This window comes from Neurospora tetrasperma (assembly GCF_000213175.1).
Source record: "Neurospora tetrasperma FGSC 2508 unplaced genomic scaffold NEUTE1scaffold_4, whole genome shotgun sequence".
NCBI lineage: Eukaryota > Fungi > Ascomycota > Sordariomycetes > Sordariales > Sordariaceae > Neurospora > Neurospora tetrasperma.
The window spans coordinates 4,157,054-4,183,196 of record NW_009799102.1 but is presented as its reverse complement, the minus strand read 5'-3'; the positions used below and the strand labels follow the sequence as shown (position 1 = coordinate 4,183,196).

The following is a 26,143-nucleotide window of genomic DNA, read 5'->3' as shown; positions in this document are numbered from 1 at the left end:
GGTCGATCGGGGCGGGAAGTTCCACTTTTACAAACCGTCCATCCGATTGGCGAGTTCCGCGCACTGGCACCCGACGCTACCTATTCGAATCTAGTGTACTGTACTGTGTCACCATAGTACATTTCAATTGCGCCGCGGCGGCCATTCTTCGGCTGTTCATTTTTCGTTTCCCTATTTCCCTACCTACGTACGGCGTCACCGCTTCGTTATACGAACTCCGTCGTGTCGCTCAATGAAACAGCATCATGATGTTCATTGTTCCTTCTCGAATTCTCAAACTTGAGTTCCATTCTACGAAAACGGGGCGAGTCCCGTCGACGCTCACCAGGTCGGGTGCAACACAACTTGGACACTAGTCGGCCGATCGTCTCGTCGAGCCCCGCACACCGATACGACGCTACGCTACCGTACCGAGGCTTAGTACTTACATGCCTCGCTACACTACATTCTTAGACGACGCTAAGCACTGGACACACGACGCTCAGTCCCGATCGATAGTCTCAATGTCCAGCTACCTACGCAGAAGTATGGCAGCGTGTGACGTACAGGAGGAATGAATGTACCTTGGCTATAAGTAGGTAAGTGTCCTTACAGGGCGGATATAGTTGCCTATCAAGAAAAGTGGCAAGGCAGTCAGAGCTAATGATCACCAACGGTGTTACCAGGAACGAAAAGGATGGACGAAAGCCGGACGTTCAGAAATAACATAGCCCGCTCAGCCATGGAAGCAGCCGAAGCAACGTTGGCGCCTGAAACATCCCCTGCAGAATCCACCTCGGCAGCCCCAGAACGCTAGAGACAGCCATCCATCAGGTCTTCAGCGTCATGGTGGTGAAACTCAGAGAACACAGGAGCCGACCGTCCATGCCAGTGAGCCAACGGCGGGCCAAGGAGCCCAATCGTCGCCATTGAGACCGCACCCACCAGTAGCAGATCTTATACTACGAAGCCATCACGTCTCTTGACCGATCTGGAATCTTGGACGAAGATGTCAACATCGATTTCATCATCCACACATCGACCGTTGAAAGAGCCCCGCAGCATGCAGGCCGCCAGGCCCCCGCCGCCGACCCTAGATCCCAGTACACTGTAGCGTCACATCCAAGACACTTCAAACGGTCAACTCCTGGCGACAGACAGGACCCCAGGCCGGCATTCCCCTTCCCTGGCAACTCTTTCCAACACTGAACCACACCTCATGTTCCAACGGCAAGCTAAAGTCAAGCTCTTCTCATCTAACTTCAACTCCTCCGCCCTCCATTTTCCAGTTCAATTGCCTTTTATGTCGATCGATTCGAGATGGTCTACGGCGGAAAGCCCTCGCGGGGCTGTCGAACATGTCGCGCTCGCCGTATCAAGGTACGTCGTGCTCTTGCACGCCCCGGCTTTTTCCCTTGCGCGGACGACTGACTGACCGATTTCCCCCCTTCTCGCAGTGCGATGAAGGTAAACCAACATGCAAGCAATGCGCAAAGTCAAAGCGTGAATGCGCCGGCTATCGAAACGAATTTGAGATCGTCCACCGTGACCAGACAAAGTCTACCGTCCGCCGAATGACTAAAGCTCTCAACAAGTCTCGCTCTACTACCACCTCGACCCTGCCGAGCCCCCGTCCGTCTCCCACGCGACAACAAACGCCCGATCCCATCGCGACGCTCACAGTCCCCCTCGCTCAACGCGCATTCTGCTATTTTGCCTCCAATTTCCTTTACGTGCCGCTGGGCCACATGCCACATGGTCATATGGACTACCTCGTGCCTTTGATCGACTGCGCACCCCCCGATAGCGCCCTCCGAAGCGCCTTCAATGCTTGTGCTATAGCCGCCCTCGGGAATAGAGAAAAAGCAAACAATGTCAACCTCACCAATCTTTCTCTCCGAGAACACACTGTGGCCCTGGCAAAGACGCATGCCGCCCTGGGGAATCCCGCCACTGCCAGTTCCGATGCAACGCTCGCTACAGTGCTTCTGCTGGGTTTGTACGAGGTTCGTCTGTCAACTGCGACTTTCTCCATCTGCGTGGCCCATCCGCTAACGGTTGGCTTGAACAGAGCATCACGGCGATCAAGGAGTCGCGCATGCTGGCATGGCGTTCACACGTTGACGGAGCAATTCAGATTGTCAAGCTGCGAGGCCGAGAACAAATGCGCAGCACCAAAACCGGAATGCTCTTGTTCCAAGCAGTGAGGCACCAAGTGGTACGAACCGCGCTTTCTCCCCAGACAAGCACATACTGACGGCAGGCATACACAGCTCGGCCGCGCACTAACATCGGGTACGCCCCCGCCACTAGGGTCCGATTGGTGGATGGACGACATAGATGATGGGAGCCATCTCTTGCCTGGTGCCGCCATGCACCGCTTCGCCCTTCGAGCCAGTGAACTGCGAGCCGAGGCAGCTGCTCTATTGAATGGTATCACGCGGACCGTCGAGAATATCGCACTGATGCAAAACATGGCCCATCGAGTGTATTCGCTAGACCAAGAGATAGCTTCCTGTCTTCTTGCTCTGCCGCCAAACCTACGCTTCAAGACGCTATGCTGGCTATCCTACGAGGAGGTAGGTTTATCACCTGGGCGACCGAACAACTACTCCAAACTCGAAGTATTCCCCGGCCGTGTGGACATGTACCCCGACTTTGTAACCGCCCGTACATGGAACACTGCGCGCACCATACGCCTTGTGCTAGCCTCCCTCGGCATCCGCCTAGCAGCATGGCTCAACATGCCCGCCGACTATCGCACAACTGCCGAGTATGCCAGGTCGAAAGCCATCTGTGAAGACACCATTGCCGACGTCATTTCCTCGGTTCCATACCATCTCGGATGGCACACCAAGCAACAGGGTCTGTTCGGCAACGATACTGACCGCTCTGGCTTCGTTTGTGGTCACGAGGATGCGATCAAGGCCCTTCCAGCTTGGTTCCTGGTCTGGGCCCTGACTTGTGTCAAAAACCATGATATGGCGACTGACGAGCAGCGCATTTGGGTGAAGGGCCGGCTTCGGTACATTGCCGACCATGTCGGTATGAAGTATGCCAACCTCGTTAACGACGTAGGTTATTTCCTGCCCTCCTAAGTTGCACCTTGTCATTACTTGCTTGACTAACGCCCAACGTCCGACAGCTTGAACTTCGCTTCCCGTCAATGTTCATCCGCCAGGATGGCACCATGCCTTCGGCTGATCCACTGAGGGCCGGGACGTCCAAAGGCCGCCCAGACCCTGTAAGCGCAACGCGCATCGCCGTCACTACTCCTCGGACTCCTGAAAGCATGGTTTCTGGAGGAAGGCGTCCGTCGCCTTGATAGGATGACGTTTAGGTTCATTTTTCGATCCCTCTACCATAACACCAGATCAGGAACCACATGGACCGGCCGGAAGATATTCCCGGCGCGGTGAACGGTAGAGGCATGCAACTACTTTGCTGCAAAATGTCGTTGCTTCAATTGATGAGGAAACGAGGACCTCCGGTTGAACAACGCCTTATGGCCATCAAAACTAGAGTGGGAGCCCTTGCCTTCCGATAGCCAATCGGCCAAGAGCTAACCCAGGCATTTAACAGCATAGAAACCATGAGCTTCTGCCGGTAGTTTCGGTGCTACCACAACCGACAACGCGGCTCACTGTCGAAATCGACTTGCATATACCCTAAACCCAGCCTCGTTGACGCGGCATTGAAATCCCGGGTGGAAAGCGACATTTGCATTTTTTATTTTTTTCATTTTCCAGTAACGACTGGTGCAGAAGACAGAAGGATTATTAGCAAACGTTCGGAAGACGGACCGGTTTTACCTTCGAGTCGACATGCCAATCGCTCCCAGCCACCGGGCAGTTCAATGTTCAGCACGTACAGTAGATCTGTTGAGCTTGCAATCCAAAGAATGACTTTTTCAACCTTCGGCACTGCGTATTCTTGCCCTCTTTATCTTGCTTTTTTCCTACTTCTTCGTAGCAGTGCCCATCAAGAACATGCTCAACAATGTCCTTGAGCTCGTACATCAAGTGCAGCCCTACCTTCGCGCAGCTCAACTGTATACCTCAAGATAAAGCTTCTGGAAGATGAGATCCAAACCCTCGAGAACTCTGTTGCAAGCGCCAACAGTCCACGAGTTGCCTACACCAACTCGGGATCGGGTTTCCAGTCATTTCATTCTGGCCGTGGCACTCAGAACAACAACAATGGTAGCGGGTTGTTCGTTAACGGCTCCTTTCCGTATCCGCAAACTTCCACTGGGGAGGATCTCTTCAGCCAGCTGAGCCAAAACCTGCTCCCTGATAGCCAAACCTCAGGGTGCACATGTTCGGCTTGATTAGGTACCTACCTAGGTACCTATTTGCGGGACACAACCTCCTAACTCTGTCCATCTGGCAGAAGCCCCGCGGAGAGCCAACGGCAGGCTATCTAAGATGTTGCTGGGGAGCCCATGTCTCTGACCGAAAGCACTGCAGTGGCGTGTGTTCGCGATGTTTCAGTCTGATGCCCTTTATAACGGCCCATCCCCTTCCGTGTCGTTTTCGGGAGCTGGGGGCGCTCTTTCTTTACCAGGGCAGAACGATCGACGGTGCTTCAGCTAGAGGTAAGTACGTTGCCTACACTCAGCCACCGCCATACTTCTCGCTTACCTACTACGTATCTTTAACCAGTGTTCAGCATGATCCTGTGGTTGCGTCGGGTTGCACCGCTTCGGTGGGCACATGATCGCGGTGAGCTGACTCCTTTAACGCTGCCAGTGAGTGTTTGGGTGATCTCCGTTCGGCGTCCGCTCCCACTGCTACCCTCGGCGCGTGACGTCATGCATGCCTTTCCCTTCCCGACTCCGATTTTCAACGGCCCCGTTTAACGGTGCAACGGCGCATCCCCTCCTCTCATTACAACGAAGAAACCCGACATCCGGAAGCCAGCCCTTCCCGTAAACCAAAATGTCACCAACCGTCGATCCCGCCATCCTCCGCGCTCTGGCCCTGGATCCCAACTCCGCCTCCGCCAGCATCACGTCCCACGGCGGCTCCGGCTTCTCCTCGACTTATAAGCTCCTCATAACCACTCCTGATGACAACAACAAAAGGGCATACTTTGTCAAAACCGGCACCGGTCCCGACGCCGCCGCCATGTTCCTTGGGGAACACCACTCCCTCAATGCGATCCATTCCGCCATCCCCTCCTTCTGTCCACGCTCTTATGCCAACGGGACCATGTCCTCCAACTCTAACCAGCATTTCTTGGTGACTGATTTCCTCAATCTCCGCTCTAGCGGTGGTTCGGCCAGATCTGGCAGTGGTGAATCATTTGCAGCAAAGCTGGCCAAGATGCACACCATCCCCGCCCCGATCCCCGAGGGGTACGACAAGCCCATGTTCGGCTTTCCCGTCCCTACATACTGCGGAGCGACGGAGCAGGACAATACCTGGAAGGAGGACTGGGCAGAGTTCTACGCTGAAAACCGGTTACGCCATGTGCTGAAAGAAGGTGAGAAGATAAATGGAAAAAGCAAAGAGTTGAGCGACGCGGTGGACAAGGTCGCATCAAAGGTGGTGCCCAGACTTTTGGGGGAACAGACGATAGGAAAGGTGACGCCGGTGTTGATACATGGGGATTTGTGGAGTGGGAATCAGGGACGGGGTAGGTTTTCCGAGGAAGGGGGCGTTGAGGAGGTCATCTATGACCCGGCAGCGGTTTATGGGCACTCGGAGTATGAGCTGGGCATCATGAAGATGTTTGGCGGGTTTGGCGGGGGGGTTTGGAAGGAGTATGGGGAGTTGATGCCGAAGCAGGAACCAAAAGAGGAGTGGGAGGATCGAATTGCCTTGTATGAGCTGTGAGTGTTGCGGTGATCTGACCTGCCTGCTGAGATGTTGTGAGGGGTGTGTTTTGCTAATGGGGCTCGACAGGTACCACCATTTGAACCACTATGCGTTGTTTGGAGGCGGGTATCGCGGCGGCGCCATGTCCATTATGAAGAAGCTTATTGCAAAGTACAGTCCAATGCTGGTTTGATTGTTAGCTTGGTACACCAGGCACTCCTGCTGTACAATAAACATAGTGTACTAGACAAAATCTATTTCGAATAGGCCTAAAGGTTATATGGATAAATTAAAAAGTATCAGTTGGATTTGATTTGGCATTTTGAATGTTAGAGATGGCGTGCCCAAGGTAAGATTATACATTAGTTAGCCATGAAAACGCATAGGAAAGTTGACACGATGTCTCGAACTAACAAACAAACCAGTACTGGACTGTATGCGTAGCTGGCACTGGATGTTCGACTTGGCTGGCGAATGGTCCTCAGAAACCGAACATGTGAAAGTCCGCATATCAATTTCGAGTATCAGGTACTCATCGCGCATCCATGTGTCTTTGTGATACCGTCAAACCCAACATTATTGAAATGTCAAAATGTGTTGATGTGGTGTGGGTATGGTCTGGCACCAGTCGTCTGTTCAATGCTAGGATTGATGAAGAGCGCGTTGGTCCATTGTTTGATGCTCGGCCAAAGATATTCTAGGGGCCTAAAGTAGACATTAGAAGCAACGTGGCCCTCTACTAACAGATTTAAGAGAAGCCCAATGCGAAATCTGTTAGTGGTCTCGTGTGATAAATGGCCATTGTTGATCGCATTTCGCAAAGACGCCATCCATAACATGTTCTAGCTGATAACGAAATGAAGAGCGATTAGTTGTCGCTAAAGCTGGAGAAAACTACATGATGACTGACAGAAGCCAGCCAGCTGGTCTCAAGACTCACATCCAACACGTGGAAATGTCAGGTCGAGACAACTGAAACCCCCATAGCGTGATGTCTCTCTTTGTGAGTCCTCTCAAACTGACACTTTTTGACACGCCGGCATCCATCCGATCGATTGCATGTTCACATGGACGTCATCCGTCTCCCAGCGATAATTGTTAAGGATAGCTTGCCGTGCACAGACCACACATGTCACTGTCCAGGTGTTCAATGCATGTCATTGCAGCCGCCAAGAGGTGTCGTTCCCCTGTCAGCGAGTGACAGCAACGATCCACATCATCTTGTGAGAGCTCCATTCTGAGAAGCGACCAGACCATGAACCCACATCCAATCCATTGACGGGCAGCTTGTAGGTTCCCCCTTTGGACACCCTTTGGGCCTCGATTCTCTGCTTGACAGTTGGCACTCGATACCACCCCCTCCTCAGCCCGAAGCGTGTGGTCCACGACGACGGGACAGCAGCAGCAACACTAGAAGCACCACCAAGTCGGACCACACCCCTCCCCTCCCCTCCCCCCTCTTCTTCTTATTCTTCTTCTTCTTTGCTGTTGTACAGCCAACTTTCTAATATCACCACCACCCATTCCCTTCTTCTTCCACTTCTCCTTCTTCCTCTCTCTCAGTCTGTCTTGTTGCTACCTACCCGCCCTCTCCCCGTCGCGTCGTCCGTCCTCTTCTCCCGGCCGCCACCCCAGCCAGACAACCAACCACGCGCCGCATCATACTAGACATCACGAAACCACCGCCATGAACGGCCACTTCGCCGCCGTCGACAACGGCAACGGGTCGTCGCCCGACAGCAACGCCCACAACTTTGAACACGGCATCCAGGTCATCAACGAGGACAAGCAATACAACACCAACCTCAATGAGTACCTCAACGAGACACACGTTGCCGAGGCCGGCTTCAACTACCACCTCATCTCCGTCTTCGGCTCCCAGTCCACCGGCAAGTCGACCCTTCTGAACCACCTGTTCGGCACCCAGTTCAGCGTCATGTCCGAGCGAGAGCGTCGCCAGACTACAAAGGGCATCTGGATGTCCAAGAACAAGAACGAGGGAAAGATGGCCGACAACATCCTGGTCATGGACGTCGAAGGTACCGATGGTCGCGAGCGTGGCGAGGACCAGGATTTCGAGCGCAAGAGTGCCCTCTTCGCCCTTGCTACGAGTGAGGTCTTGATCGTCAACATCTGGGAACACCAGGTTGGTCTGTACCAGGGCGCAAACATGGGCCTGCTCAAGACTGTTTTTGAGGTCAATATGCAGTTGTTCTTGAAGGATAAGCAGTAGGTTTCCTGTGATGCGCCCCTAATCGGTGTTCACTTACTAACAGTTTAGAAACCAAACCCGCTCCCTCCTCTTCTTCGTTATCCGCGACCATATCGGCGTTACCCCTCTCGCAAACTTGCGCAACACCTTGATCCAGGATCTGACCCACATCTGGTCCTCCATCTCCAAGCCCGCCGGCCTCGAGAACTCCAAGATCGAGGACTACTTCGACTTTGCCTTTGCCGCCCTCCCGCACAAAATCCTGCAACCCGATAAGTTCATCTCCGAGGTTGAAAATCTCGGCTCCCGCTTCATTGCCGGCCACCGCAACAAGGACTCAGATGCCACCGACGACCAAGAACTCACCGGCGGCGTCTTCCTCCCCGAATACCATCGCCGTATCCCTGCCGACGGCCTCTCCATCTACGCCGAGGGCATCTGGGATCAGATCGTCTCCAACAAGGATCTCGACTTGCCCACGCAACAAGAACTTCTCGCGCAGTTCCGCTGTGACGAGATTGCGCGCGAGGTGCAAATCGCCTTTGACGCCGCCATTGCTCCCCTCGAAGAACAACAGGCCGAGTCCACCCGCGCCGGCAAGCCCGCCGTCCTACCCGATCTCGGTCAAATCGGCGCCGAGGCCCGTGAGAAGTGCGTCAAGAACTTTGAGACTCAGGCCTCTCGCTACCACAAGGGCGTGTACACCACGAAGCGCGCCGAGCTCGAGGACAAAATCGACAACCGCCTCAAGGCTCTTTACCAAGCCCATCTCACCGCCGCTCACAAGGCGGGCGTGACTGCCTTCTCCGATGCCGTCACCAACGCTGTCAAGGCAGGGCAAAAAGCGGGCGGTGCTTACGAGTTCGCCGAGATTGTCGAGAAGCAAAAGACCAAGACTCTTGAAATCTTCAAGAAGGAGGCGCAGTCCCTCGCCATCCCCGGAGTGGCCTGGTCCAACTTCAAGCCACAGTACCTCATCTTTGAAAAGGAGCTCGACGAAGTCTCTGCGCGCTTGCGCAAGGAGGAGATGCGCCGCTTGGCGATTCGTGTAGAGCGGTGGGTCAAGTCCCGCCTAGGCGACGCGATTGGGCTGGAATTCAACAAACTCGGGTCCGGTCGTGGAGGGTCTGGTGCTCCGGAGTCTGGTGAGAAGCCCGCTACCGAGAAGGACATTTGGGATCGCGTATGGAAGGCCTTTATCAGCATCGTGGGTGAAGCCGAGGGCAGGTTTACCGATCGCGCCAAGAGCTTCGAAGCTAGCGACGATGAAGTCCAAGTCGGCCTCTGGCGCCTCCGCCGCAAGTCCTGGGTCGCGCTGCGCGAGAAGATCGAAGAAGAAGTAATGGAGTCCAACATTCTCATGAAGCTGCGCGAAAACTTCGAAGACAAGTTCCGCTACGACGAAGATGGCGTACCACGCATTTGGCGGCCGTCAGATGACATCGAAGGGATTTACACGCGCGCGCGCGAGTCAACGCTCGGTCTTGTCCCGCTGCTATCCCGCTTCCGCCTGACATCCACCAGTGCCCCTCCGGACTTGATCGAGTTTGTCGGTCCCCAACCGCACGGCGTCGAGCCAGGTGATGAAGAGGACCTGACGCCGATTGGTGGCGTTGACGAGGACGAGGGTAAGTCCCTCGAGGAGGAGACGACGATTTTGAGCGAGCCCAAGAAGCAGGATTTGGTGGTGAGGTTTAAGAAGATGGCAGATGGAGTGTATGTCGAAGCCAAGAGGAGCGCGATTGGCGGGATCACGCAGGTGCCGCTCTACTTTTATGCTGTGTTGTTGGTCCTGGGTTGGAACGAGTTCGTTATGGGTAAGCTTTCCTCCTCCGCCTTTTCTCTTTCTTTTACTCTTCTTGACCCGAGCACTAACCAACCGCAAACAGTCCTCCGTAACCCGATCCTCTTTCTCCTCCTCCTGCTTATCAGCGGCGGCACCTACGTCGCCTACAGCCTCAACCTCCTTGGGCCAATGATGCAGATGGCCAATGCCGCTTCCACACAAGGCATGGAGATCGGCAAGGCCAAGTTGAGGGACTTTTTGGAGAACCACGAGGGAGCCAGGGGGGCTCTGGGGATGCCTCCAAAGAACGCTCAGAGAGTTGAGAGTGGAATCAGCATGGATACGCTGGATAGCAACGGCAAGAGGAAGGAGACAGGGCTGCGGGCTGAGGATGACATCTAGATGATATCGGAGAGGTAAACCCTGTCCGGAAGGAAACAAGTGGGGAAAAAAGGAGTTGAGTGTACCGAGTTACAGCCAGCAAGCGGATGATCACCTGTTGTAGGAGTGTTAGTGCCTGGGTGGGTTGGTATGGTATAGAAAGCTATAAAGTCACTTCATGTTGTTGTTTACCTAGATATAGGAGTTGCTATCCCTTTTGGTTTATCATTTGGGTTCATCTAACGTCTACTCTACACGTCCCTCACATCTCCAGTTTCGAGACTGAGCTTCTGGGTTTTTCCGCTTGTGTCTGAACGTGCCAGTTGGTGCCCTCAGCCTCAGGAGAACCTGACCGTCGAACGTAATGGACATCATGGCAGACGAGTTTGTAGCACGCATGTGAATGACAATGTTCGCTCCCATCTTTGAATTTACTAAGCCTGCTTCTGATATCTATAGTTTCCAGCCTGCCTCAGCTTATCCACTTGCGCAGCAATCCGGTAATGCTGCCGACGGCAACAGCAATCTATAATAGGACATGAACGGTAGAAAACATAAGATTCGAGCCAATGTAATACAAGAACAAAAACAGGAGAAAAGCGCCCCCTCCAATACCCCATTTTAAACTCCAATCCCAATCAGCAGAAGCAGAGCAGAGAGGTAAGTAACCTGACAGCGCGGCTTGTGAACACTGACGACAGGGAAATGAATAGCAGGGAGTAGGAAAGGTACTCAAGCAAGCATCTTTGTGTGTTTATGTCACTTCTGTGACACTGAGATTTCCCAATGACTGCACAACCTGAAAAACCGGGAACTCGGACAAGAAGACGAAATAACAAGCGAAGAATTGGACCCAAGAAATGCCGGACACTCAAAGACCAAGATGACCGACCGGTAGAGCGAACGACAGGCTAAGGTAGGTAACCAGCAACTATCATGACAAGGAAAGAAAGCCAACAATTGCTTGATTGAACTACGCCCAAAACAGCGAAACAAGGGAGGTTCAAGCATCCGAACAACTCACTCCCCCTGTATACTTCGACTCCATTCAAACATGCCATCACCTAAGCAGAAGCAGAAGCGGCAGCAGATGTGTCCAACATGGAGTTTTCTGCCCCACTGACACCTTCCTCGCCCTCCGAGGATGGCCTAACCTGCACCTCGCACCCTTGCGAGAAGAAGACGCGAGCAGGCTGGTCGTAGTCGTTTTCAATCGAGTAGTAGTTGCCTGTTTTCGTGCGTCAGTGTCAGTGTCAGTTCCGTCAACAACATATCAGAGTACCAATAGCGTGGGAAGGTGATGGCCAAAAAAGAAAAAGAAAAAGAAGAAAAAAACATACCCCTCGGCACAAACCACATCCCCCCCTTCCCAATCCTAAACACCGTCTCATTCACTGTCACCAACACTCTCCCCGTATACACAAAAAAGGTCATAAACATTTTACGTGAGTTCTTGGGCCTCTTGACCGCTCCGGGGGGCAGATCCACCACGCCCGCGCCAAAGAAGCCTTCGTTGACCGTCTTGGCATACCTAAACGCCGCGTCCTTGACTTTCTGCGTGCGAATGGCTCGGCCCGAAATAGCGAGCTGCTTCTCCTGCACTTCGACCTCGTCGTCCAACGCGGGCGGGTGGAACTCGTGTTGCGGGTACCAGGTGACGACATCGCCTCCGAGAATGCCGGGGTTGAGTTCCCAGGGTTCTGGAGGGGAAGGGTCTTCGTCTCTTTGGGCCCGGCGGGAGGTGCCACCAGCGGCAGCATTGTTGCCACCGCGCTTGGTACCCCGGCCACGGCTGCGAGAGAAATCCACGACTTCTTCTTCCACGCGCACGACTTCTTTGATGGTGGGCAGAACGAATTTCCTCTTGCGCGCCACCTCCCCGGCACTAGATCCCTTGGAGGCCTTGGGAGCGTGGTCGGCGACGAATTCGTCTTCCTCGTATTCGTAGTCGACGTGCTCGTTGCGCCAGTAAGCGAGGGGCTTGAAGGAGTGGCGACCGGAACGGGTGCGGATGATGGCGTTGCTGTCGCCGGGGACTTCGCGCCTGTTGATGACGAGACCGCGAGATTTGGGGAGGGGAGGGCCGCGGGGAATGGCAATGGAGGTATCGGCATCGGCGGCGGGTGCGGGAGAGGGTTGGCGCTTGCGGCCACCTTTCGGTTTCGTGGACTTGGTGGCCTTGGTGACCTTCTCGTTGACGGGTTCGGCGGCGGGGGTTGGGGCTCTACCCTTTCCTTTGGCGGCCCTGGATCGCGAGGGACCGGCTTGAACGGGTTCTGGTTCTGGTTCCTTGACTTCTTCTGGCGCAGGGGTGAGTGATTTCCTCGGCCTTCCTCTGCCTTTGGCGGGTGCAGGCGCGGTCTCGGTACGTTGGCGCTTGGGTTGGCGACTGGAGGAGGACTCTTCAGCATCGGTAGCAGGTTCTTCCACGGTGCGCCGTTTCCTGCCTGGTTTGGCTGCGGGGGCCGGTTCTTCCACGGCTGCGGCCTTGCCCTTGGCTCCCCTTCCTCGCTTTCCAGCAACCTGGGGCGTGACTTCTTCTGGTTCTCCCTCTGCGTCTTTCTCTTCTTCCCGCTCCTCCTCTTCTACTACGGGCGCAGCAGGTTTCCGTCCACGCTTTACCGCTGCGGGTGCTGGTGAGGGTTCCTTGGCCTTGGGTTTCCTTCCAGGCTTCTTCTTGGCGGCGGGCACAGGCACAGCTTCGGGAGCTTCCTCTGGTTCCTCCTCTTCCTGGTCTGCCCGCTGCTCCTCCTCAACTTCCCCGTTATCCTCCAACATGGCCATAGACTCCTCAATGAACGCATCAGTCTCATCCGGCACCGCAGTGTTTTCTTGCTCCTCTTCCTCCGCTTCATCGTGATAGCCATTTAGCCCGTTGACGCCGTTCGTCGTAGTCGGTTGAGACAGGGAGCGTCCACCAGCCTTCAGAGCCTCAAAGTTCAGTCTCCGCCTGGCAGTGTTGATATCTTCTGCAGGCTGGGAAGAGGAACCGCGATCGTAGTTTTCTTTGTTGGCGCCAAGGGATCCGCGAGTGGGCGATGAGCTGCGCGCCATTAGACGGTTCCGCGCGGGCGAGTTGACGACAACCTTGACCGGGGATCGGTTGGTGCGGCTGACGGGGAGGGGAAGTCGGCTGGCGTTGCCGTTAAGGAGAGCTGCTGGGGCGATGCCGGAGGCTATTTCACGGAATAGAGTCAGCAATCACGCGGCGTGTTGGATGTCCGTGTGACTATGTTGGGAAAACGTACTTGTGGTGATGTCCATGTCCTCGCTATCTGCCCTACCATCCTCCGAGGCGCCGCCGTCTTCGTCGTCTTCGCCTTCGTCTTCATCGCGGTCCTCGGTCGGCTTGTGGGGAGAGGAAAAGAGGTCCTCAAGGGGTTGCATGCCATGTTCGTCGCGGATGCCCGAGTCTTTTAGGGTGACACCGGTTTTGCTGGAGAGTCTGTTAGCATACCCAGGTATCCTCGGAGAGATGAAGAGAGAGACCCGTGAGCGCATACCGGCCAGCAACTCCCAACTCGTACACATGCTCTGGCTCGGGGAACAGACTGCGCCGCGCTCCTGACGGCCGTGGCGCCATCTTGTTGATTTGTTGTCTGTCGTCGGGATAATGCTGACTTTCGTCCGCCCTTCAGTCGCTTGTCGCGTGTTGTTGCACGTGGGTGCGTGTGTACTAAGTGTGAAGAGAGCAATTGAAGTGTTTGCGCGGGCGGCCGAAGGAGCAGGCAACTAACAGCAGATTGCACAACTGAATGGAGATGTAACCAAGCAGCAGGCAAATAATCGATGGCGGGATGCTGCTGAAGGTTTCTCAATGGAAAGATTACTTAGGTGTTGATGCTGGGCGTGTCGTGCTTCTGCAGTGCCCGTTGCCCACTGGAAAGAGACCGTGACGGGGAGACCAGACCACCTCCAGGGTGTGGAGACCTTGGGCTCGACGGGAGTGGGGCATCAGCTCTGAGACATGGAGCTTGTCATTGGTCGGCGCGCTACCAGACGCGTTCCCCAACGTCAACTTTGTTTTCTGTGACAACCATTAATTCATACAAGCATCCAATTCTTGCCCACGCAGCGCCTCGAGTCTTCGCACAACCGTATCCGCCCTCCATTTCACAATAAAAACCACTATTAGTCACAACAACAGCCCGTACCGACCCCAACGACCAGCCACCATGGCCGACATCCAAGACGAAGCAGGACCCTTCCTGCCCCCAACCATCTCCCCTCCCGCCCTCCTTTCCGGCGTTTCTCAAACCTACTTCTCGCCAATTCCTCCTCAACTCCTCGCCGACAACACCCCATGCTGCCTAGGCGTTGACGAAGCCGGCCGTGGTCCTGTCCTTGGCCCCATGGTCTACTCGGCCTTCTACCTCCCTCTCACGCTCTCCGACCCGCTCCTAAAACAGAAGCATAGCTTTGACGACTCCAAAGTCCTGACTCCTGCCGTTCGCCTATCCCTAATGAAGGAACTCTGCACCAAAGATACCGAGCTACACGACAACTGCGGGTATGCAACGTCGTCGTTGAGTCCGTTGTCAATCTCGAGCGGTATGCTCAAAGCCAGCAAAGCCCAGATCTACAACCTCAACCAACAAGCCATGGACGCCACCATTGCTCTGATAAAGGGTATCTACGAACGGGGCGTCAATGTTACGGATATCTTTATCGACACGATTGGACAGCCGGCGGCATATCAAAAGAAGTTGGAACGGGTGTTCCCGACAGCCAAGATTACGGTCGCGAAGAAGGCTGATTCGCTGTACCCCGTGGTGTCGGCGGCGTCAGTAGTGGCCAAGGTTACAAGAGATATTGCGCTCGAGGTCTTGTGGGCGGATCGGAGTAAGCAGATGCGGAAGAGGAAAAGGGACGACGAGGCTGGGCTTGAGAAGCGGGCAAAGCTGGAGAGAGGGGATACAACAGGCACAAATGGCACAGATGCTATGGATGTTGACGAGCCATCACAAACTCAAAACGGTTCGCCAAAAGCAGCAGAAGAGGAGGACGAGGAAGAGGAGGTGGAGACAAACGAAGCGATGGCATGGGGCTCTGGCTACCCCTCCGACAGCAAATGCGTCTCTTGGCTCAAGCAGAACATGCATCCGGTTTTCGGCTGGGGTCCTGAATGCCGATTCTCTTGGGGAACAGCAAAAGACATGTTGGAAACCAAGGGAGGGGTGAAGGTGGATTGGCCGGAGGAAGAGGAGGAGGAGACACAAAAGTTAACCGACTTCTTCATGGCCAAGAAAGACCAAGAAGAGGTGGATGTGGATGAGTTAGGGACATGGTTCGGTGCGCCTGCTGGGGTAGAATGTTTCTAGGTGTAGTAGTTCCCTTCCAGATCTTCTGTCAGTCAATGCCTCCCCCTTTATGTCGTGTCAACGATTGCGTGTTAACCGACATCCTCCCAGGTTTCTCAAAACAACCAAGTGACTGGAACTTCTAATACTAAGTTCGACCCAGGCAAATGGTCGTCAAAATAAACCAAACACATTACGCTTAATACAATACACCCCGGGCATACTCTTATCACGCATCCAAGCATCTTCAGTCTACCCTTGAATCTGAATTCTAGGCAGTTCCTAAATGGAAGAATCTCTAAACGACTCGGGCTGATGCGTTCGGTTGATTTTTACGACCGCTCGCCAGCGTAGCAGCTCGGCAATCATCACTCATCGCCTATCACTCCTTCCTCGGCACTCGTTACTCGTCACTGATGGTCTCCAATCTCTCCCGCGCCCAACTGCCGACTAACTCCGATGCACAAATACCTCTACATATTTGTTCAGCAGACTTCGGACATCCGGATAGATCAAGCGCCACAATCGTGAGCAACACAGGCCGTAATGACCAAGAAGCTACCTCTAGCCCGCGAAATGCGAGGCAGCAGTGGATCACGACAGAGCATGCAGCCACGGCCTGACCGAGCAAACCCATCCTATCGTCAATGGATGTGATTATGAATCACAACCGCCTCTCCCTTGAATCATGCAGCTACCGCTTTCTAAACGAGTCCCAAAGTCTTCCGTCAACCAACGCCCAGTACCGTATTTAAAGGACTCTTGTTCCCACCCAAATGACCATTGACCTTCCTCATTTGCAAACCCTGCTGAAACTCAACAACACGACCCCAACCACAACACCAAACCCGAAAATCCAAAATGTCTTGGCGACCACCACCCATGTCCTCCACTGCGCGCCTCATTGTTCCCTTGCGCACCCCTATCCACACCTCCGATGACGCCTGTAACAACGCCGTCGTCCAGTTGCCGGCCTTTTGCCAGCACACCGGTCTTCAGGTCTATGCCTACGCAACCAACTCTGACGCCCCCAGCCCTTTGGCGACTGCTGTGAACGTCCAGTTGAGCTCGATTCCGGTGGAAGATGAGGGTTGGAGCCGGTATGTGGTCTTGAATGGGTTGACGCTTCCTCGGATTGGGAGGTGGAGGGTGTTTCTTTATGGGGTGGTCCGTAGTGAGGAGGTCTGGAGGATTCCGGCGGGCGATGTGCAGGTGGAAATTGCGTTCGTGGATGTGGGTGGAGGTCCGTATCTGTGTAAGTGCTTTCTATTGTCCACAGGGCTTGCCTGGGTTCCATGATGGACGCATGCTGATGTAAGTGCCTGCTAGCGTATTCGGAGACGCAGACGTTAAGATATATCGGGATGTGGTGGGTGTCCTAAGGGAGCCCACCCATCGAAATGTTCCTTGTTACTCTACATATGGATGGGTCTGACGGGTTACATCCGTGATCGTGATCATGCAGTGGTAGTGCATCAGAACTGCCTCTCTCCCTCACGGCACGGATAGAGACACGAAGTTTGGAACCGTAGTTACTGCCTTTTGACACTGCCGCGTCTACCACGGACAATATTATTCATATGTGTGTGTCCCTCCTTCTACTCAGACTTCCATCAATATCAGTCAGCACAATTCTGGTAACTAATTGGGCTTCCACAAACACCAAGTCTGACGATGACGACTAGCTGGTAGTAGAGTCTTAATCAAAGGGACAGGAAAAGAAAGAAAGAAAAAAAAAAAAAAAAAAAAAAGAAAAAAAAAAAAGAGAAGCCAACAGATAGCACAGCCGGTTGCTTGGTTCAACTGGCCCAGTAGCCCGCCAGTGTACAAATCCCGCGGTGTACGACATGGACGGCACGCTGTCGGCCTTTGTCTTTGTTGAAAAGAACCTCATGATCTGCCCCGGCCGCGAATCGAACTCGAAGGCGGACGGGGTGGGAGATGCAGAGCTGGGACGGCACTACTGTTTGTGCTATGCGACCAGAATCGGACTGGTCGATGTGGCTGGGGGTGATGGAAGGAGGTACGGCATGAGGGGTTATGAAGCGGAAGTGGTTACTAGGCAATTGATGCCTAGGTTGGCAGGCCTTGGGGGATGGGATGAGATCGGATACAGGTGGTAAGGAAGTGGAAGTGGAAGTGGAAGGAGCGGCTGCCTGGTGGAAGCCCGCCACATCGTCCCTGGTTCCCTTTCCACCGATGTGCTCCTGGCAATGCCCAACCACTGCATGTTTATGCGGTGTTCAACCAATTCCAGCTCCTGTCGGTCCGCACCCAGCATCGATGTTTTCTCCGATGTTTTCTTCCCAAACAACTTCACTTCGTTAAAGCAGCAATCCACAGCCTCTCAACTATCTCGACCAGCAGCAACACCATCTTCAGTTCAGCATCATTGACAACAATAACATCAGGTCCACTGCCAATCACAACTACAACTTCTCTGAAACAATCCAAACCTCCAACATGTCCTCCCCGCAGCTACATGTACCAGAGGAATCTCCCACCTCAACACCACAAACCGCCTCCTCCCTCATGTCCATCGACATGGATCTCGCTTCTAGTTCTACCAATGGCACAGGGACAGGCACCCCTTCCGACAACGTTCCCTCGACCAATCTCGATTACTTCCCGAACAACAATCACATGGCGCCCCCCGCCATCTCCAACGGGTTTCATTCGATGTCAGCCAGTGTCGGTGATATAAACCCCTCGTCCAATCCTCTCACCGGGGCTCCCTTTATAGATCTGTCCCCCCTCCCAGTCCCCCCTTCTCCCACCCTCCTCATTCCCCTACGCTCCCCCATCCACAACAACTTCGTTGATGACAGCTGCAACCCGGCCGTGATTCGGCTCCCCGCCTAGGAAGCGCAGCTGGGAGGGCTTTCCATTCGCGCACGGGCAACCAGGTTCATAAATACAGGTGCCATCCCAGCTGAGAACTCGAACCAAAACAGGGGCCGAGTAGATTTCATCGAGTTTACCAACTTCTCAAATGATGCAGTCGCCAATCAACGGCAAGGCTCAGGCACACTACCAGACGCTGCCCTAGTCCGGTACCCAACGCTGTTTCCAGACATGGCCAACATCAATCCAGTCAACCCAGTCAACCCAGCCCCAGCCACTGTTCCAAACGCAACCTCCGCAACCGCCATTGCCAATACCAACGGCATCACAAACGGCATCACCAACGGCATCACAAATGGCATCACAAATGGCATCACAAATGGCATCACAAACGCAAATGCCAACACCAGCATGACCCTCCCCGCCCCTCCAATCCAAGTGACCCTCCACGTCTACCTCACCTCTATCCCTGTCCAAGACACCCTAGGCCAGCGATCCCTCGTCCTGTCCGGCCTTCGCTTCCAAGACGCCGGCGACTGGCGTGTGTGTATTTACGCTGCTCGGAACGAACGCGTGGTTTGGAGTATCGATGCCGGTGTGGTGAAGGTGGTGAACCCGGCGACTTGGGATGGGGTGGTTGCTGGGTTGGGAAGGAGACCGGATTTGTGTAAGTGTACTCACCCTACTCGGTATCCGCTGTGACTGCTTTGGCCTTGACTTGGTTACTGGTTGCAGAGGTTGGTGTTTGGTTGAATGTGTTTGCTGACATTTCCTTGGGATTCTGTAGCGAACGATGAGAAGATGTTGTTGAGAAGAGTTGGAAGGTGGTGGGAATGATAGAGGGGAGTGATTGGGTATGGGAGTGGGTCAATTAGGGATGGACGTGATGCGGAATACGGCTTGTGAAGGAGGTGAGAGTTGGGAAACAGAAGGTTGTAATGGTTGGATATGCTTTGTCGGGAAAAGCCATTCCACGGCAAAATTATTATTGGCTAGAGGTACAAAATAATGTGAAAGCAGGGTCCTCGTAGTACACACCAAAGCCCCGACATTCTCACCATCGGTCTCCTTACTCCTTGCAGAGACATATTACTCGCTCATCAAGGCTTGTTCTCGTTCCAAACATGGTAATCCAGTTAATGATAATGTGTTTGCAATCGTTGCTCAGCAGCCATTTCAAAGTGTCCTAGCTTCATTTTCCAGCGGCCTTCGAAGGAAACAGCAGTGACGCCCGCGATTAGACCATCAATCCGTGCCATCCCTCATCCCAATCTCCTTCTTGATGCTTCGACACCCCATCATCTCAAACCCGCGCCCAAACAGTATCATGAGCGTACAAAGTAGTAGAAGTAGCACCGCCTCCCTTCTTCATGCTTGATTTGTTGAACTATGCGGAAGGGATTGATTATGGTAAACGATATTGTGGTAGTAAAAGTCTCGATTCATTGAAGAGAAAGAAAAGAGGTGGAGGAAGGAGGATGACATCCGACTTATATACAGGGCAGCCATGTGTGGGTCGTAATCCACTAGTGCCAAGAGAATGCCAAGAACTGGTGATGGCCTCAACATTGTTCACTTTTCTTCCGACTTCCATGAGTTGCTCTTGAGCGGTTGCTAGGCACCGAGGTTTAGCCCAAACTGGACATCTCTGCTCGCTCACTCACTTAGCTCCCTTGGGAATAGTACATTGATTAAGAGTTGAGGGCCGTTGGAGAAATGCGGTGGGTATATGACACGGGGTTCCTCATTCGGGGGATCTATCTTAATTCGAGATCGATCAATGAACCAGACTACGGTCAATGAAACAACGTGCCACACGACAGAAGGTGAAGGGAAGCATGGAGCTGGAAAGACACGATTGTTTGGATATGGATAGAAGGCAGGTTGGGTGAAGAAACAGATTTTACATGTAACCCAGGCAGCATTACATTTACTAACTGGAAGAATGAGGGAATGTTGCTAAGATACGCAAGCAGGGCTTATAGACAACCGAGGCAATAGAATTCGCTGCTCAAGGCCTACAGGCACTATAACAATGTTCAAACAGTACCGCAAAGACTCAGGGCACAGGGTTTTAGGTTCCCTGGATATTAGGCATGATATGTAAGTATACTGCCCGAATGTGTGCATTTTATGTTCGCAAATAATAGTAGGGGAGATATATTGCTACCCAGGAGCACTTTAAAATTCGTCTTTCCAATTTCATACCATTCCCTATCTATCTTTTCATAAACGCTAGAGGGTGGAGATATTATAGTTCACCGTCTTGCATACAATTTATAGTAGGCATAAATATTGCAATATACTTCCAGATTATGCCTGATATCCAGGGAACCTAAAACCCTGTGCCCCGAGTCTTTGCGGTACGTCCGGAGACCACCAGTTGAGGTGCCGATGCATGTTGACACTCTGCGACTGCACTTTGTCCGTCGCTCCATGCCTCATGCCGTAGTAGATATACTGACGTAAGTGGTGCATATGTGTTTTCAATCGGTTATTAGGCATTTCAATATGTCATTGCGGCATCGGGGATGGGCTGGAATGTCTTGTATTCAGTATACCAAGCTGGTATAAACTAGAAATGGAACATTGTCGGGATGTCCTTCCATCTTATCTCCGAGTCGCTATTCAACTTCAATGGCGGGTGCAGATTTAGAACCCCGAGCTTGTATATTATTCTCTTGTTGACGGTCTCTTCTGCGATGGAGTCTATTGAACTGCCCAAACCGGAATCTTTTATTGTCCCTCCTTTTCTTGTCTTCGAGGCAGCTGCCGCAGCCTTGTCGCCGTCGTCGCCAGCGGTGGTGGTGGCGTTGCCGACGGACTCAATGAATGTTAGACTCTGCATATACTTTATTTGGTAACACATTGTTTATTGTTACAACAAATGTAAGGTACTTACCGCTAGCCGGGCCAAGAGTTCTTGCTTTGTCTCGGCCTTCTCATGCTCCTTGACGAGTTCCTAATCCATATTGTTAGCAAGTATTTCTGAACATCACGGCTAGCATACAAACTTACAGCATGTGCACGGCGCTGCTCCTGGAGCTTTCGTTTCAGCGCCAGCATCTCTGCCGCCGTGTCCTATGCAAATGTATTGATTAGCAACCAACGTGTGCATAATCTACCAATACATGAGATTTACTCACGTTCATGCGGCGGTCGGAGGCGTCGAGCTTTTTCTCCCAGGCCTTAATTGTGTTAGCCAAACGGGTATGAATGCACTCGCCGGGTCAGTGTCCTTGTATGATACCGAACATACCTCCTTGGTGTCGTCCTAGAGGCGCCATGTGACCTAGATTAGCTAGTCGTCATATCAACGAGTCAAGATATGAGTAACTGTTTACCAGCAGTTTCTGCCAGGTTGAAGTTAGTTAGAGGTACATACTGCTAGTGGGTGAGGGCTCTTCCTTCAGTGCTGAACAGAAGGCGTGTAGGTACTTTACGTACCTGGAGGGCAGTCTTGTGCCTTCGGCGCTTGGTGCGCCCAACTTTGTTGTCCTTCATGTCCTTCCAATGGTTTGTGTCAGTAATATACAACAGTTGAAGAGAAAGTATCGATTTTGTTAGAATCGCTTACGAGGCTGGGAAACTCGGCGACGGCGAGGTGCCATTTCGTCTGATTCACGTGTGTTGGTCGGTTGGGAGGTCCGACTCCTTTTTATGTCACCCGAGGAGCTGACCGTCATCTGTCAACTGATGCAAAAATCACCAATCGGCACTTGAACGTTCAGACGAGAGCCAGGTTCACTTACCTTCAAGATTGACATAGCGTTCTTTTGTCCTTTCATGGCGTGAAGAGACATTGCGTCTCTGCACTGGCTCTGACCACGTTAAAGGTCAGGTTCCCAGGCGGCACCACGTGGAGGTTGCAGAGGCCGACTTCGCCGCCCCCAAGTTCCGCCCCTAGAGACGGAAAATGGACCCATTGGTTGACGTGCAGGGGGATTTACCACTTTCAACTGACGTTGAAAGCCGCCAACTCCTCGCAAGTTTCGAGAAACAAGCGGTTGCTGACCTTCCCGAACCTGCCACATAGTAACCCCCCAGAGGTACCGTACTGAGCTAGGCCGTTCGGATACATGGACGAAAACGTGACAGACTCAGTCAGCTTTGCCAACCTTCCCGAGTTCGCCACATTTAGTAACCCCCCAGAGGTACCGTACTGAGCTAGGCCGTTCGGATACATGGACGGAAACGTGACAGACTCAGTCAGCTTTGCCAACCTTCCCAAGTTCGCCACATTTAGTAACCCCCCAGAGGTACCGTACTGAGCTAGGCCGTTCGGATACATGGACGGAAATGTGACAAACTCAGTCAGCAGTTGAAAGCCATCAACACATCGCGAGTTTCGAGAAACAAGCGATTGCCGACCTTCCCGAGTTCGTTACATTTAGTAACCCCCCAGAGGTATCGTACTAAGCTAGGCCGTTCGGATATATGGACGGAAATGTGACAAACTCAGTCAGCAGTTGAAAGCCATCGACACATTGCGAGTTTCGAGAAACAAGCGATTGTCAAGTAAGCCTGAATTGTCAAAAAGCGAAAGTTAGTTGACGTCATGAAATAGGGATGCGAATGTACCTTGGACCGGTAAAACCAGACATCTCGAGGCAGCCTAGCTGTGAAGCAAGGCGCGAGCTGAGGAATGCAGGACTTGCCAAGCTCAAGGAAAGCGACACCGACAACGGCGCAAAGCGTCTCGTCGATGACATGCAGCGCAGTGACGGGCGTGACCTCGATTCGACAGGTTGTTTGGCAGACGGTCTTGAAGCTCAAAAGAGCAATTCGGCACCCACGGCGGACTCGAGGAGATTCGATGCCTGTGAAAGTGCGTCAAGAAGCTCTGTAGAGACAATAGTGTCTCTCTGTGCCTTTGAGAGACGGGATGCTTCAACCAGGCGTCAGTGCGAAGAGAGGAACTCACAGCCATGAAGCGCCAGCAAACTCGAGTCGATGTGTTGACAGAGAGAGGGACTGAAGCGGGCTCGACAACGAATTCGGAATTTCGAAGCTCGAATGCGGCCGGGCAAGACTCGGACACGGATCGGAGGAAGCGAGCGAAGTGGGGGCGAGAAAAGACAACGTTGGACTTGGTTTGGGTGTCAGACCAATGGAGACGAGAGGAAAGAATTGCAAGACGTGTTGAAGATGTCAGGATCCAGAGTCGGATGCATGGCAGACGTCTCAGTGGAAAGCAGAGAAAAGGGTGAGGTTTGTTTGAAGTTGCAATGAAAAGTTGATGTCTGACTGAGAACAAGCGAAGAACACAGCCAAAAGTAGGACGGGGGAATGGGGGGATTAAGTAGCTGGAAGGATTGGACTGTGCACAAGTGCAAATCGACAAGTTTTTGAGTGGAGAGGGCAGACAGAACTCAAAAGAAACAACGTTTGGTGTTCGTCGTCAGTGACGAGGGGGGACGAGGAGGTCAGAATGAGAAGGAGTTCCCACTTGGTTGCAACTGAAAGATGGAGGTCGGAGGGAAGGACAGTTGCTTGACTCGTAGGAACCTTGATGCATGGAGTTCGGGCAGTTAAGGAAAGATCAAGGGCAAGAGGAGCCAAGTACCTACTAGAGTAGTAGAGGTTGACATGTCCGATTGTCCGACGTCCCGCGGCTCGTGTCGGCAACCGAAGCGCATCAGCAAGTACGAAGGCAAGTGCGAAGGCAAGAACGAAGTGGCCTCAAGGACCGCCGCGAGAACCGCATATGTACCTAGAGGTACCTCTATGTAAGCGGGCAGCTGAGGATGCGGTCATCATTTACAGGTTCAGTTGCTTGATTTCCGTCCAGGCGGGTGCATGGTGTAATACAATTATTCAAAATGGGGAGGCGGCACGGAATCATTTCTTTCCAGATACTGCAATGGACTGCAGTCCATCCTGCACCGGGCAATCATGTCCGGTTTTTATCGAACGCTGCAGATTTCGCAGTCCGCAGTTCCTTGCCAGTCATCTTTCCCTTGCCACTTGACTCATTCGGCGGGTATTCATTGAATTTAGTTTGTCTAGACACTGTCTCCCATCCGGCCCCCCTCCGCCATATAAAGTGGAGGCACAACCTGAAAGGTGAGAACAAAAAGCTTTCCACTGGCCATTTCCTAAACTGGTGTCCCCAGCTCTCTCTTTTCTTGCTAACCCGAGCCTTCTCGAACCCTCGCCGGTACCATCCCCAATCGGTACGAACCGCGACAAACATGACCACCTTGACCGAGTTCCACCTCTTTCCCTTCCTCTCATGGGAGATGAGAAACAGAATCTGGGAACTCGCCGTTCGCCCACTCGACCGACCCAGCGCCCACGTCTTCGATGTCGACTGCGTCACGCTCGACGAGGAGCGACAAGGAGAAGATGTCTCCTCCAGTCAGTGGTGGGACAAACGCTATCAGTTCGACACGAAGCAACAAGAGAAGGACAAGCAAGAGCGCCGTCTGGCCCTGAAAGAGGGCGATATGTGGGTCTCGCCAATAAGCCAAGACTGTTTCTCCATTAACTGGGTCTCCATTGATAGAGGCTACGCGTCTAGAGCGTATCAGTATCATCTTCTATCTGCCCGTGTTCCTGCAGCTACGCTACCCGCCCCCGGGGTCGCTGGTAGTAACCCGTCGGTATACATGGTTGATGGAGGACTTTGGACCGCTTGCAAGTAATCTCGTGAAGTAATGAAGAAAGCTTTCAATAGTGACAAGTGGGACAAGTTGAGGATGAACCATAAGCAGTTCGAATGGCGATCTGTTCGGGGAAGCAGCTCCACTTTTGGGGAGGGGTTACCATACGCGGGTTTGAGTAGGGAAGGAATTTCCAAGATGGCGTCGACCTTCTACACGTCTAGCTCGTTGCCGTCATCATCAACATCATCTAGCGGCAGCACCACTATCACCGGTACCACTACAAACCCAAAGGAAGACAACAGCAACATTGCATCTCCTACTACCATCCTTGGCAAGCGCTACTTCACCGTCCTCCCCCATCAAGATCTTTTCATCTTCAGACTGTCTACCGGGGTCATGACGTCTTCTCGGGACATGCTAGTCTGGGATACTCTTGCCGAAAAACTCCCCCTGTGCGCGCAAGACAATGGATTCCTCGGCTTCACTAACTTTGCAATCGAATTTAACCCAGCCTGGGGACAGTCTGATGCCTACCAAAGCCTCGATAAATGTCCGCAGGTTACAAACATGACAAAGGCCACAGAAGCCCTCGGAGCGTTACACGAACGCAATTATTACGGCAAGACCGGAATTTATAGACACGACTGCGTTCTGTGGTTTATCGATTACCGGCTGGTTCCCAAGCCCAAAGCAGGCACTGCCAGTACCATCATCACAACCCCTATCATCTCTGACACCTGGGGCACTGCGTCCTGCTCTTCCCAAATGGTCTTTCACGATGGAAACGGTGGCCGCTACGTGCCCGTAGAGGAATGGACGATGGATTTCTGGGACTTTATTGAGCAGACATACGCTTCTGCGGAGGAGTACTTTTACCCAGAGGGCTCGCTGAAGCCCATCAAGTATGAAGATGGTGGAGAGTACACGGACTCATGCCGTGATTTTATTTGCAAGGCACTCTACCCATATTGGTTTGACACGCACGAAGAGTACATGGACCGGGGTAGTGGGACGCCGCCAGAACAAGAAATGCCGTGGGCGGCGCAATGGGGAATTTTGGCTTATCTACCGCCTGGGACTGAGGAAGGTACAGGCATACATACATCATGAGGTATGCTTGAGAGAGTAGTCTACTGTATGGATTCATTGCGAAATACAGAATCCGAAGTCGGGTTGCCGAGAGTGACTAGAAAAGCAAACTTCCCAGATCA

At 53.0% G+C, this 26,143-nt stretch overlaps 10 protein-coding genes across 10 annotated transcripts; 8 read left to right on the top strand and 2 right to left on the bottom strand.

Annotated features, from left to right (window-relative positions):
• Positions 1-1,182: 1,182 nt before the first annotated feature.
• NEUTE1DRAFT_123505 (uncharacterized protein) lies at positions 1,183-3,899 on the top strand (the record flags this gene model as incomplete). The annotated part of the gene is made up of 6 exons (XM_009854386.1): positions 1,183-1,359; positions 1,437-1,985; positions 2,051-2,197; positions 2,253-3,053; positions 3,125-3,502; positions 3,562-3,899. 5 exons carry the CDS (start codon positions 1,300-1,302, stop codon positions 3,302-3,304), a joined length of 1,737 nt encoding a protein of 578 aa, XP_009852688.1.
• Positions 3,900-5,188: 1,289 nt separating this feature from the next.
• NEUTE1DRAFT_117608 (uncharacterized protein) lies at positions 5,189-5,621 on the top strand (the record flags this gene model as incomplete). The annotated part of the gene is made up of 1 exon (XM_009854385.1): positions 5,189-5,621. A coding segment is annotated over one exon (429 nt), but the record flags the coding sequence as incomplete, so codon positions are not given.
• Positions 5,622-7,237: 1,616 nt separating this feature from the next.
• Positions 7,238-10,442, top strand: NEUTE1DRAFT_66248 (uncharacterized protein; the record flags this gene model as incomplete). The annotated part of the gene is made up of 3 exons (XM_009854384.1): positions 7,238-8,030; positions 8,083-9,830; positions 9,903-10,442. The coding sequence occupies 3 exons, from the start codon at positions 7,489-7,491 to the stop codon at positions 10,199-10,201; spliced, it is 2,589 nt and encodes an 862-aa protein (XP_009852686.1).
• Positions 10,443-10,813: 371 nt separating this feature from the next.
• NEUTE1DRAFT_130870 (uncharacterized protein) lies at positions 10,814-14,015 on the bottom strand (the record flags this gene model as incomplete). Its single annotated transcript, XM_009854383.1, has 4 exons — positions 10,814-11,408; positions 11,521-13,356; positions 13,429-13,616; positions 13,684-14,015. 4 exons carry the CDS (start codon positions 13,761-13,763, stop codon positions 11,245-11,247), a joined length of 2,268 nt encoding a protein of 755 aa, XP_009852685.1.
• A 340-nt stretch (positions 14,016-14,355) lies between these two features.
• NEUTE1DRAFT_123501 (uncharacterized protein) lies at positions 14,356-15,501 on the top strand (the record flags this gene model as incomplete). The annotated part of the gene is made up of 1 exon (XM_009854382.1): positions 14,356-15,501. One exon carries the CDS (start codon positions 14,356-14,358, stop codon positions 15,499-15,501), a length of 1,146 nt encoding a protein of 381 aa, XP_009852684.1.
• An 840-nt stretch (positions 15,502-16,341) lies between these two features.
• NEUTE1DRAFT_44257 (uncharacterized protein) lies at positions 16,342-16,779 on the top strand (the record flags this gene model as incomplete). Its single annotated transcript, XM_009853281.1, has 1 exon — positions 16,342-16,779. One exon carries the CDS (start codon positions 16,342-16,344, stop codon positions 16,777-16,779), a length of 438 nt encoding a protein of 145 aa, XP_009851583.1.
• A 1,164-nt stretch (positions 16,780-17,943) lies between these two features.
• On the top strand, positions 17,944-19,668 carry NEUTE1DRAFT_102398 (uncharacterized protein; the record flags this gene model as incomplete). The annotated part of the gene is made up of 5 exons (XM_009854381.1): positions 17,944-18,161; positions 18,387-18,991; positions 19,112-19,151; positions 19,345-19,483; positions 19,528-19,668. 5 exons carry the CDS (start codon positions 17,944-17,946, stop codon positions 19,666-19,668), a joined length of 1,143 nt encoding a protein of 380 aa, XP_009852683.1.
• A 1,188-nt stretch (positions 19,669-20,856) lies between these two features.
• NEUTE1DRAFT_117607 (uncharacterized protein) lies at positions 20,857-22,209 on the bottom strand (the record flags this gene model as incomplete). The annotated part of the gene is made up of 8 exons (XM_009854380.1): positions 20,857-21,148; positions 21,227-21,286; positions 21,343-21,405; positions 21,471-21,512; positions 21,584-21,598; positions 21,669-21,677; positions 21,772-21,831; positions 22,077-22,209. The coding sequence occupies 8 exons, from the start codon at positions 22,125-22,127 to the stop codon at positions 20,900-20,902; spliced, it is 549 nt and encodes a 182-aa protein (XP_009852682.1).
• Positions 22,210-23,234: 1,025 nt separating this feature from the next.
• Positions 23,235-23,556, top strand: NEUTE1DRAFT_43675 (uncharacterized protein; the record flags this gene model as incomplete). The annotated part of the gene is given in 2 exon segments (XM_009853247.1): positions 23,235-23,417; positions 23,431-23,556. Coding segments are annotated over 2 exon segments (309 nt in total), but the record flags the coding sequence as incomplete, so codon positions are not given.
• A 1,073-nt stretch (positions 23,557-24,629) lies between these two features.
• Positions 24,630-26,091, top strand: NEUTE1DRAFT_147601 (uncharacterized protein; the record flags this gene model as incomplete). The annotated part of the gene is made up of 2 exons (XM_009854379.1): positions 24,630-24,775; positions 24,833-26,091. The coding sequence occupies one exon, from the start codon at positions 24,984-24,986 to the stop codon at positions 26,040-26,042; it is 1,059 nt and encodes a 352-aa protein (XP_009852681.1).
• Between the last annotated feature and the right edge of the window lie 52 nt (positions 26,092-26,143).